The sequence below is a fragment of the Corylus avellana genome, chromosome ca11 (assembly GCF_901000735.1).
Source record: "Corylus avellana chromosome ca11, CavTom2PMs-1.0".
In the NCBI taxonomy this organism is placed as follows: Eukaryota; Viridiplantae; Streptophyta; class Magnoliopsida; order Fagales; family Betulaceae; genus Corylus; species Corylus avellana.
The window spans coordinates 17,416,184-17,427,467 of record NC_081551.1 but is presented as its reverse complement, the minus strand read 5'-3'; the positions used below and the strand labels follow the sequence as shown (position 1 = coordinate 17,427,467).

At 41.0% G+C, this 11,284-nt stretch overlaps 1 protein-coding gene across 1 annotated transcript; it reads left to right on the top strand.

Annotated features, from left to right (window-relative positions):
* The first annotated feature begins 5,379 nt into the window (after positions 1–5,379).
* Positions 5,380–10,516, top strand: LOC132165360 (mediator of RNA polymerase II transcription subunit 17). The gene is made up of 8 exons (XM_059575883.1): positions 5,380–5,542; positions 5,944–6,139; positions 7,517–7,630; positions 7,849–7,934; positions 8,312–8,699; positions 8,786–9,250; positions 9,348–9,668; positions 9,986–10,516. Exons 1-8 carry the CDS (start codon positions 5,454–5,456, stop codon positions 10,307–10,309), a joined length of 1,983 nt encoding a protein of 660 aa, XP_059431866.1. The 5' UTR covers positions 5,380–5,453; the 3' UTR covers positions 10,310–10,516.
* The last annotated feature ends 768 nt before the right edge of the window (positions 10,517–11,284 follow it).

Sequence of the window (11,284 nt, the reverse complement as noted above, 5' to 3'; positions counted from 1 at the left end):
TCCCGCGTCGGGAACAAGGGAGTAAACCCTTAACAAAAAAATCTCTCGCCTCGGAAACAAGGGAGTAAACCCTTAACGAAAAAAAAAATCTCTCGTCTAAAAAACAAGGGAACAAACCCTTAACAAAATCCAACCACGAATACCGAGGATTCATTAATACAGATATTCAAGCATGGCAAAACAAACAAACAAAGCCAAGAAGAGGATTCATCGCACAACTTTAGCGAAAATCATGCCAGAAAAGCAGAGAGCAACACAACAAAGGAATTTAAGGTAAACGTTTCATTGAAGATTTTTACATTACAGGAAGATTCAATTACAACAGCCACAAAAAGATCAAGTCAAAACAATTACATAAAAAGCAACAACAGACACTCGGCTACTTGTTTATCCAACTACATCAAAAGCATCGCATCCAGGCTCGATCTAGTACTCTACGTCCAAAGAGACGTTGTACAAAGAATCACATTTGGGCAATCACCCAGGAATATGATGAATAAGAAATTTAAGGCCCTAGAAGAGTCATTGCCGTTTATATCAAAGGCTCCTGTCGGTGACCTTCATTGGACAGACTATTTTTCTCAAGAGCCTTAGCCTTCCAAAGCCGGTATTTTCTGTGAAGTCTCTCGCACTTCTCCTCCTCCTTCATAAACAACCAAGTGGCAGAGTAAAATTCGAAGGCTTTCTCCCATCTTTTCTCGTGAATGCTAACGAGATAAGCCTCGAGATCCACGATCTGCTGGTCTCGTGACTCCAACTGCCGATCTTTCCACGCTATCTGATAGTCCTTCACTTCAATATCGGCAATCAACTTCGCCAACTGATTAGAATGGTCCACTAAGCACTGTTCCCGTGCCTCCAACAGCAAACGTAGTTCGGCAACTTCTGCCTCAAAACCATGAGGGGCACAAGAATGAAGCCACTCAGTTGGTAAACGGGATGAAAAAGCCATACCCCTAAGAAGAGAAAGGGAGGCAGAAGCAGCAGATGACTTTGTCTCCGCCAAACTCCCAGATGAAGACGTAGAAGCCACGAAGAAAGAAATGAAAGAGAAAGAAAAATCGAAGTCAGTTGAATGAAAATACCTTACATCCAAAGGGATATTTATAGTACGCAAGCCCTTGGAAAATGAAAGGTTACCTTTAAATATGAAGAGACGTCCCGCGCAGAGTCCCCTAGGAAATCCAAATGGCGACGCACCACGTGTACCACCATGGAAGATCGTGTATAATAATGATGATCTCTGAAATTTGAAAACACAGATACCAAAAGGCTTACGAAAAATTTAATGACCGGGGTTTAAAAATACATTTTAATCATCGGGCATGGGTGGAAGAACACCCGACCATAGAATACAACAACAAAGACATTCAAAAGCACCCGGAAATATCAAAAGGCATCCAAAGATCAAAAAGCATTCAAAGCATCTAGAAACACTAGAAGTCCAAAGACAATTCAAATATGCACAAAGCAAAAAAAAAAAAGGTTTTAAGTCTAGGGAGCCGCTCCCACATCATCAGCATCAGCATCATCATCTATGACAATCTTGAGACCAAAAGGCTCGGGGGGTAAGTTTGCTTCCGAGTGGAACCCATGCATATTGACTTCCGAAGCATCAGGAATCAACTCTCTGCTTGCTTCAACCATTTCCTCAACAGCAGCAGCAGACACCTCAAAGAAGTTCGACTCAACTGTGGCAGGGTTAGTGCCAAACTGATCTCTACGGATGGTCAGGTATCGATGATTCTCAAAACCCCAATGAAATCCGCGGGCCCACAATAAATCCTGAAGCCAGGGAACAAATGACAGCTCCCCAAGATAACGAACCGCTTTAGCTTTCCAGTATTGGTACCCTTGGCGAAATTGATCACACTTGGCCTGGGAAGCTCCCAAATCACCTACAAGCTTCTCACAAGCATCTTCTGCTTGGGATAATTGAGCCTCAAGTGTCTCGAAAAGTTTTTGAAAGGCCTCTTCGGAAACCTGAATCTCAGAAAGCTCCTCTGCGATTTTCACATTTTCCGCAACCGATTGGGCAGCTGTGGACTCTGCTTCCGTAACATGTTTCGCCAACTCTTGGCCCCTCCAGTCGGCAACTTCTAGACGCGTCTGAAGATGAGCATTGGCTAACTTTGACTCACTAAGCCTTAGGTTGCTCTCAAAGAGCTCGTTCTCCTTCTCTGCCAACAGACGGCGAAGACTCTCCACCTCAGAATTAGGATCCTGAGAACCAGAGGCCTCTTGCCGATTACTTATCTTTTGAACTAAATCTCGAAAAGTGGCTCTCTCATCAGCATACTCCCGCTGGCCTTTCTAAAACTCTTTGTATCAATTCTTTCTAAAACTCTTTCTACCTGATTGGATGGTTCAGCCGAGGGGTTTACAAGCCTATCCTCGGGAGGAGACGTAGTGCGGGTCTCACATTGAGTGGCCACTGGCTCTCTCAACTCTAGAGGTCGCGCATCCAAGGAAACTATATGGAGAGGAGCAACTTCCGCTATAGAAACGAGCTCTGAAGCCTCGTTCGAGCCACCATGAGGACCGAAAGTTTTTGGTACGAAATCAGACCCAACAAAGGACAACACGTCCAGGAGATCCCTTAATTTGTCCACACGCCCTTTCTTCGAGAGGGGCTCCAAGGGCGCTTTACCTTTATCAGCCTTTCTCTTGGACACCGACGGGTCCATTGTGGATACCGAGACTGATGAAACCTGGCCCTGAACATGGAGATGTGATGGCTTAGAAGCCAAATCTGAATCTCTGGAAATAGGCACCGCGGCTGTAGCTGGCTTTCCCGAAGAGGAGACATTCTTGTGTGCTCGACTCTTTTTGCTTGGGGGCCGAGCAGGCGACTTCGGAACCATTTTGTCGCTAGTTGGATTTGGTCTCTTAGGATTCCCCTGACAATCCTAGACAGCCTTGTCCTCTAAAATCAGGTACCCCAGACATTCATGAAGAGCGGAATCAGTAATGATGTTACTGAAAAGCATCTGATTCGCATTCTTGGGAAGCTGAGAATACTCGAGGATGTAATCAACTCGGCCTTGCTGCTCCGGGTTTAGCGCAGGGCATTCCTTCCCTGCCAAGGAAAAGGAAATAAGGACGTGTAAAGCAGGACAAAGAAGAAGAAAGGAAGAACCGAGAACACTTACAGCTCTCTCGGGAGACCCCCCACTCTCGGGGAATAGAATGTTGCAGAGGTAGAATCTCGGACGTCGACGCCTCCCAAACTCCGGATATGTAAAAGAACTGCTCTGTCCAATGCTTGTTGTTGGAGTATATCTTCTCAAGCTCGATAAATTGGTTCTTCCTGCGAACCATGAAGGTAACCGTCTCAGAAGTAAGATAAAAATGAAGCCCATATATGTTCAAAAATTCGAGGATCAATAGGATCTTCCCCAGAAATACAGAAGGCTACAGCAGAAGCGTAGCCATGAAATAACGCCAACCGTTTGGCATCAGTTGTATAGGAACCACTCCCAAGAAAAATAACATTTCTCTCACCATGGGAGAAAAGGGTAGGCGAACCCCTGCCATGAACATACGTTTATGAACACATATATCTTCAGGACCGTCGACTATTCAGGTGGAGCCATATGAAAAAATGTAGAGAAACCGACAAGGGAATGTCGTAGTTGTGGTGGAGCACCCTCTCATCCTCCACCGAGAAATAAGATCTTTGCCAACGTGGGAAGTCCAGGTGCAAGGATGAAGGAGACGCTTCACCAACTGGACGTACTCTGGCGGAAGAGCCACCTGAACGGTGAGTCAGAGGAATCTCCTCTGACTGCTCATCGACGATCTCGTCAACCTGTGCTGGAAGTTTTTAGGAAGACATGATCACTGGAAAAATCAAAATGCACTAAGCTCTCGAAAGATGGATGGAGATTTATAAGGCTTAAGCAATGAAGGTTGACGGCGAAATCTTTATAGAATCGGAAACCTCGGACAAGGCGCAGGGTATTTAATATAGGGGCATCATGAGCCTGCAGTCACGCCTGAACTAAAGAGACTCGAGCCATCTTTCCCTTCAAAAAACGCAACCAAAGGCACCGTTCACAAATCGACACCTGTTTCGTCAATTTTCGAACCACGTCTAGAAGAACACGTGGACAAACGACAGCGCATTTACGTGGATAGAGACAAAAGATTTGAAAAATCGTAAGATTGCAACAAATCTCGGAATATCCGAAACGTGCAAGTGTTAGGTTCCATAAATGGTTAGCAACGGCTACAGGGAACCGAGTAGGGAAAGCACTTAAATAATTTACCCTCGAGAAACGAACACTATAAGAAGATCGAGAGTTTGAATTCTCTCCTCCCAAAGTCTCGGCAGAAGGAATTTGGAGGGTAACTGTTACACAGAAAACCCATCACTCAAACCCGCAAGTCAAAAGGCCCAACAACCCAAGTGTTACACATAAACTCATCACTCGAACCCGCGGGTCAAAGGCCCAACGACCCAAGAAAGCCCGATACATCCAAATGGGCTCTATGAATGCAACCCAGCACAAAGCAATGGATACGGAGTCGTCTCTTACACTCTCGGACGGCCAAAAACCGAATATTGTGTCACAATGAATCTCCTACACTTAACATCCAGATGCATCTATCACAATCAGGATACAATTTAGCTATATGGACAACTCACACATAACAAGATCATCGGAACGGTTATGATCATGCTCTTAAAAGACTCCTGATAGATACACGCCATCCTCAGAATCCTATCAATACATGTAACGGCCTCTTGCCAATCATAAAGAGAGGAGACATGAATATTAACTCTACCAGCCGTTACGCCCAAATCCTGGATCCTCCGCTCGGTCATCATGACCACCTCCGCATGATCAACTATAAAAGACCTGAGTCCAAAGGTACAAAGGACGACCACTAAAACATATACTGAGTTTACATACACACTGACTTAAGCATCAGAGGAGGAACCACCGGCCAACACCCGACACGTCCTCTTAACGCGTGCTCTAGTTTTGCAAGTCTGACAGAAAGTATGAACAACAAAAGGCGTAGCTTGGATGCTTGGATTCTCTTGAGTTCATCGTACTAGAAACTGCTTCAACATTACTCATTCTTTTCTTCATTTTCTTGCTTTTGCCTTTTTCTTCTATCTACTTCTCTCTATAGAATGATTGAAGGGGTTGCTCTCACTTTTGCAAAAGAAAGACACAAAAAACCCGCCCCGCACAATTCGAGACCCTGCGGATATTGTTCATTACAGCCGGGTTTCGGGTGTAATTTAAAATACCCACTAGGTGCGGGTTGGGTATAAAAAAACTTCCAAACCCACCCCGATCCGTCCCATGCCCTTATCCACGTCAATTTCTCAATTCTGAGGGATATATCGGTCTTTCAAGGTACCAAACTCGCTCAAGAGTGAAGCATCAATTGCGAGGTTCCTCTCCAAAATTTGCCAGGAAAATCGCTGAGAGAAGATGGACGGGAAACTGGAAGTCTCTCTGGACAAACTTCCCGTCAAGCGCTTGGACGCCATTGAAGAAAACGGCGCCGAACGCTTCCCTCCGTACGGTTCTTCTTTTCCCTTGCTTAAACACCGTTTGGCTTTAGATAAAATGTAGGAGAAGAAAATATAACCAAAGAACAAAGTTTTGCTTAAAATTCAAAATTTACTTACTCCTTTTTCCTCAGTTTCCTTTGGCTACTAGAGAGAAGGATTAAGCGCATTGTATTCTTGAGCTTGTGTAATTTGTTTGCATGTTTATTTAGTGATTTAGGTTATTAGATTAACCCCAAGGAACGTAGTCGAGTAATGAAGTAGTAGAGTTTTGATAAAATTTCAATTCTTAGTTATTTTCCTCAGTTTTCTCAGCTACCAAACGGAAGGTTTTACATTTTTTGTTTTTGTTTTTGTTTTTGTTTTTTGTTTTGTTTTGTTTTTTTTTTTTTTTTTTGTATTTTACATAGAGATGTAGATTATGACGAGAAGCGGCTTTCGCTGATTCGGCGAATTGACTTTGCATGGGCGGTGGAGAAAGACGATAAGAAAAAGCAGAAGAAGAGCTCGAAGGAGAGCTCGACGCCGTGGCAATGGCAGAGCATGGTGGAGAATTTGCAGTTGGCTCATCAGGAGCTCTCTGTCATTATAGATCTCATTAACACCGTGAGTAACGCATATAACATTTACAGTCGAATCTAATTTCATATTGCGTTGTGAAGTTTATAGATATTAGAGATAACTGTTAGGTTTCTGATATTGTTTAATTGAAGAAAGAATTTAGGGGTGAACCATTAGATGTAAAGTTCCAATTGCAAACAATCTGGAAACTTTGACATGATCGGCATTCTTTTGTTGCATAGCAACCACGAGATGGGTGAATGCTAATGATTATGATGTTCATCTTAGTCGGTTTTTCAACACCATATCAGTGGTTATTTGCAACTTTAAATTGTGCAGTGATTGCTTACCTGGTCTATCAACCTCGATTAATAACCATGATAACTTTATAAAAACTATAATGAGTAAGGGAACGACGAAACTTTCCATCCTCAAACCAACTAAATAATCCTTGTCATGAGAAAGCCAAAACCAAGGAAGGATTAAGTTGGGCAGCAAGTCTGCCACACCAATTTCACCCCCAACCCCTCCCCCGCAGGCGCAGGCAAAGTAATAATAAAAATAAATAAAGAAAGAAAAAAGAAGAAGAAGAAAATTACACAGCCATTCAACACACAGGTTCTATAAATAATAAATCACAATATCCACCAGAAACTGGAGATGCTTGTTCAAGATGAACAGAATTATTGGCGAAACTCTAGAGTTTATCCCCACAATTTATTAACATTTCATTCAATTAAAGAAGGTGAAAGGGGGGAAATCCCTGTCACAACGCCTGTGATTCATATCATGCTGTCTTATAATGACATCAAGAGCCATCTCTGTTGGATCAGTTGCTTGCAATTCTAACTTAACTCCATCTAGGTCTGTTTAAATTTTGTTTATAAGTTTGCATAAATCATGATGTTTCTAGTTTAATGTACCAGGACATCGTCATTGAACAGCATGTGGCATTGCTACAAACATAGCTGTTGACAGAGCCCAGTAGATCTTTTATCTGGAAAACTCTAGAAAACTGAAGACTCAATAGAGCCTAAAAAAACTATTTTGCTTTGTTGAACTTATCACTTCTCTTTAGCTCCCTCTGGGGAAAGAGAAATGTTACAAACTTAAAATTCTGTACTGTTGTTTATTTTTGCCCTTCATTGTCCTTGCAACTAAATGGATGGTTGGGATTTTAGATTTTCCAATCAGAGAACCCAGTCAACGCCACAAAGTGAAAAGCTTGAGATAACTCTTTGGATTTATGTTACTTATAAAAAAATAAAATAAATAAAATAAAAAATAAAAAACTTGTTGGCTTATGTTATGGACGCACAAGCATTGTGAGCAATACCCATTGGAAAAAGAATTTACTAATCATCACAGATGAATGTGGACTTGTTTTGTATGTGTAATTTGTTTTTAAATTAATATGTATAGGTGGAAGCTAACGATGCAGTAACAGTGGCCAGTATGACCAGGCCAAAGCCATTGCCAAATGAAATCCTGTCTGACCTTTCTGTATCTGCCTCAACCAAGTTACAATGCTTCCGGGTACTCTCTCTCTGTTTACTTCTAAACTAATGTTTTACTTCCTATCCTTCCAATTCATGTGAATGTTCTGATGTAATTTTGGCCATCGTCACTTATGTAGGATTTGCTAACAGTTGCTCTCCAACGAAATGATGTGTTAATAAATTGCTTGTTCATCTTGATAATGTCTCTGATAGTTGTTGAAAATCTCTTCTTCTTCTTTTTTGTATCCGATGCAGCATCTTGGTAAATATTTTAAGCAGTCTGCCAAAACTTTGGAACAGCAGGTTTCTAGGGAAGCAAGATTTTATGGTGCACTAATCAGGTAGCTTTGTCTCATTTATTTTATTAACTAATTACACTACATTGCTTTAAAATCACACTGCGGGAAAGTTGGAAACACAAGTTGGAGATAACTGGGGTTATAACTACTTTTCCTTGTTTAGCTTGCAGTTATAGGGTTACCACACAAAAAAAGAATTGGTGTTAGAGGCTAGCATTATATGATTTTGAAGTCTTTGAGACTGCATCTCTTTCTCTTTGTGCACACTCACAAAATGATTTATATTGCTATAACATAGTACCACAATAAAAGATCTTTTCTCAACTTACTCATTCCTATAAATGCGTTGAAAATGCTTATCCCATTTAAGTTTAGTTCTGCTAAAACATCCCCTGCCTCGTTTCCTGACAAGCGGATAGATTGCAGCAAAACTGGAAAGTTAAACGGCAGCGTGGGGCAGCTTCAGCTCCTGGAAGTGAAGGCTTCACAATTGATCTGTTTGACAATTCGCTGTATGATCCAGTAGCTGTATTCCGTCCATCATCTTTATCTACTGTTCGTGTTGACCATGACTCAGCTGGCATGCTTTCAATAAATTTACCTCCAAATTCATGCCGCTCTCTTCAATTTTGCTTTCTTGGTCGACATTCGGATGATACTCTGAGGGAACCCTATAAAACCAAAACCCATCCCTCAATGGACCATCACTCAAGAGAAAGTGAGAAAGAATCCTTAAGTGATGATGAGTATGTTAAAGAAACACATTTGCTTGTTCGTGAAGTTCACCGAGCAATCTTTGATGAGCAGGTTTTTTCTTTTCCCATACATCTTTTATTTTGTATTTCATTAATATTCTTTTTACTGTTGTTTACCCACTGGTTCTTGTGGTCCAGGTGTTTGATTTGGTCAATCGTGAAGCATTTAACCCATCTTTAGGAGTTAATGTGACTGGTATACGAGAAAATTATTTGCAATTGAGCATAGGTCAAGGAACCTCTGTGTTCATATCACTTACTCCATCTAGTCAAGGAGATCAAATGCTTGAAAATTTAGCCCCCCAGAATTTAGAAAATGCAATTTTACCTTTGGACACGTTGGATGGAGTGAAGTTACCAGAGGAAGAACATGATACCCCTAGGAAAAAGTGGGGATTTCCCAATCGTATTAGCTATGAAATCTACCTGCAACAGGTTTTCCATGAGCATATTTTCATGAGAGCAAAGGATAGACCCGTTTACACTGGTGCACGAGTATCTACACAAGGGGCAAAGGATGGGTCCAGCCTTTTGGGTCATTTCTGCATGTCTCTGGGTCATAGAATATTTTCCAACAAAGTTCTTATGGAGCTGGAAAATGTGGTATGGACCTATTCCTCATTTAACATGTATAAAACAGAATCTTTGATTTTTATATGATTGGACATTTTTCTCAGTAAATTTTAGTTGATATCTGTAGGTTTGCAGGGTCCCTTATCTCCATTTGATATGTAATCCAACTTGGCATTCTAGGACATCCGCATGGACAATCTTCATGAGGGTTCCTCAGTCCATCCTTCATGCAGGCTGCCAAGCCCCTACATCATCCCACGATCGTGTGAGAAATGTCATTAAGACAGAGTTCCGGACTAAGGTGGTGGTGAATGATGATTGCATCAACGTAGAAGGGGAAGGTGCTCCTAATGTTGTTGGCCAGTTCAAAGGGAATTCGGGGGAAAGTTCTTCTATGAACAGATATGACTGTGACTTGGCAGATCTTCCTACGATAATTCTGCAACAGGTAAGACTTCTCATGATAAAGTAGGTGCACACATGCATGGACATACCAATGAGTACACGCACGCTTGTCTAATGTATGTAAATAAAGACATATAGGGCCCCTTTCCTAATGCTTTTTAGGATTGCTTTTTGTTTTTTAGCAAAAAAGCAAAAACATTAACAGACAACTAACATACAAAACAATCAAAACTACTTTCACTTTTATGTCACATCCCAACCAAAAAAAAAAAAACACCTTTTAAAAACATTAGCAAACAAGCCCACAGTGACCATGCAATTATTTTGTGGTGTTGAAATAATGTTGTATTTTTGAAACAGGCTGCAAGCCAAGTCATTGGCTGGCTTCATGAGGAAGCTCTTTTGGTGGGAATGAAGGCAAACCGAGACTTCCTATGCTTATCCTTTGAGCTGGAGCAGGGCGAAACACTTAGCCTGGTGGCTCATGTGGACCCAGACGATACTCAAGGATGCATCTCCTGGTGGTTGCTTATGGATGATGGTTTCGCTGAAGATCGAAAACTTCATTTGGATTCTGATGGTGCATCAGAATTTAGGAAGTTCTTAGGCCATCTTTCCCTGGATGTGTTATATTCAACCCTGATGGATTTGGTGAGCTTGTGCAGTGGAGGTGGTAGCCAATGACCTGACCTAACAATCTTTTCTTTTATTTTTTTTGGAGAAGCTTCTAGTGGCTTTTGTAGGTAGATGTTGCCTGTAATTTCAGCTTTTAATTATTATTATTTTTTTTTTATCAAATTCAAGGTTAGTAGACAGGTCACAGGTAGGTGATTGAGAAGATAAAAAGATATTTAATTAAATAAATTATTGCATAAGAAGTTATGTTGCTTATTATGGCTGTTTCCTAAGACGATAAGATTAAGAAACAGATATTTGTTGGAACAATTGGTTGTATCATAACTTAGCACAAAGAAGCCAAGTGAAGAATCCTTCTTGGAAATATCAGGACAGGTCACTTTCATTTCAACTAATATCAATTACTAAAACCAATGGGATGCTGAGTTCGTGGGTATTGAAACTGACCTCTACTTCTACATGTTAAACAACTCCAATGCCGCAATTTGTGCATATAAATGGTCCAAGACATGCTTGATTAACGCCATTCAAATACTAAAATTCTTTTCAGACGGAAATATCATATTATATATCATTGGAATAACATCAAATTAGACATGTGTTTTAACGTTGAGGATCGCAACAATTGACTGTCTGAATTGCTGTCCGATTATCTATATAGTACTCAAATTGCTAAGAATCTCGATCTGAGCTTTGAAGGCATGATTAATCCTTCCAATCTCCTCCACGTTATGATAATACTTTTGGTGGGTAACCCAGTATATATCATCCCACCCCTTAAAAAGGCAACATTTCCTTTATTTTTGAAAGCTTGAGCTGAAAGTTATCCAACCCCATTTGAGTGGTGAGCAAGCACAGCTCAAATCCACAGAATGGCGTGCTTGATAAGCACTAATAGCCGTTGCCTCACCCTACCGGCACTCAAAAAGTACAAAAATTTTACAAACACGTAATAAAAATATTATTATTATTATTGTTGTTATTAGAGAAGATTCTAATCCTACATTCTTTGCACGAAAGGAA

What these genes read in the sequence shown, in the direction of transcription:
- LOC132165360 (XM_059575883.1), top strand. Translation starts at nt 5,454, where the DNA reads ATGGACGGGAAACTGGAAGTCTCTCTGGACAAACTTCCCGTCAAGCGC. An exon ending in GGCGCCGAACGCTTCCCTCC is followed by an intron (nt 5,543 to 5,943) that starts GTACGGTTCTTC and finishes TATTTTACATAG; the next exon opens with AGATGTAGATTATGACGAGA. An exon ending in CTACGATAATTCTGCAACAG is followed by an intron (nt 9,669 to 9,985) that starts GTAAGACTTCTC and finishes TTTTTGAAACAG; the next exon opens with GCTGCAAGCCAAGTCATTGG.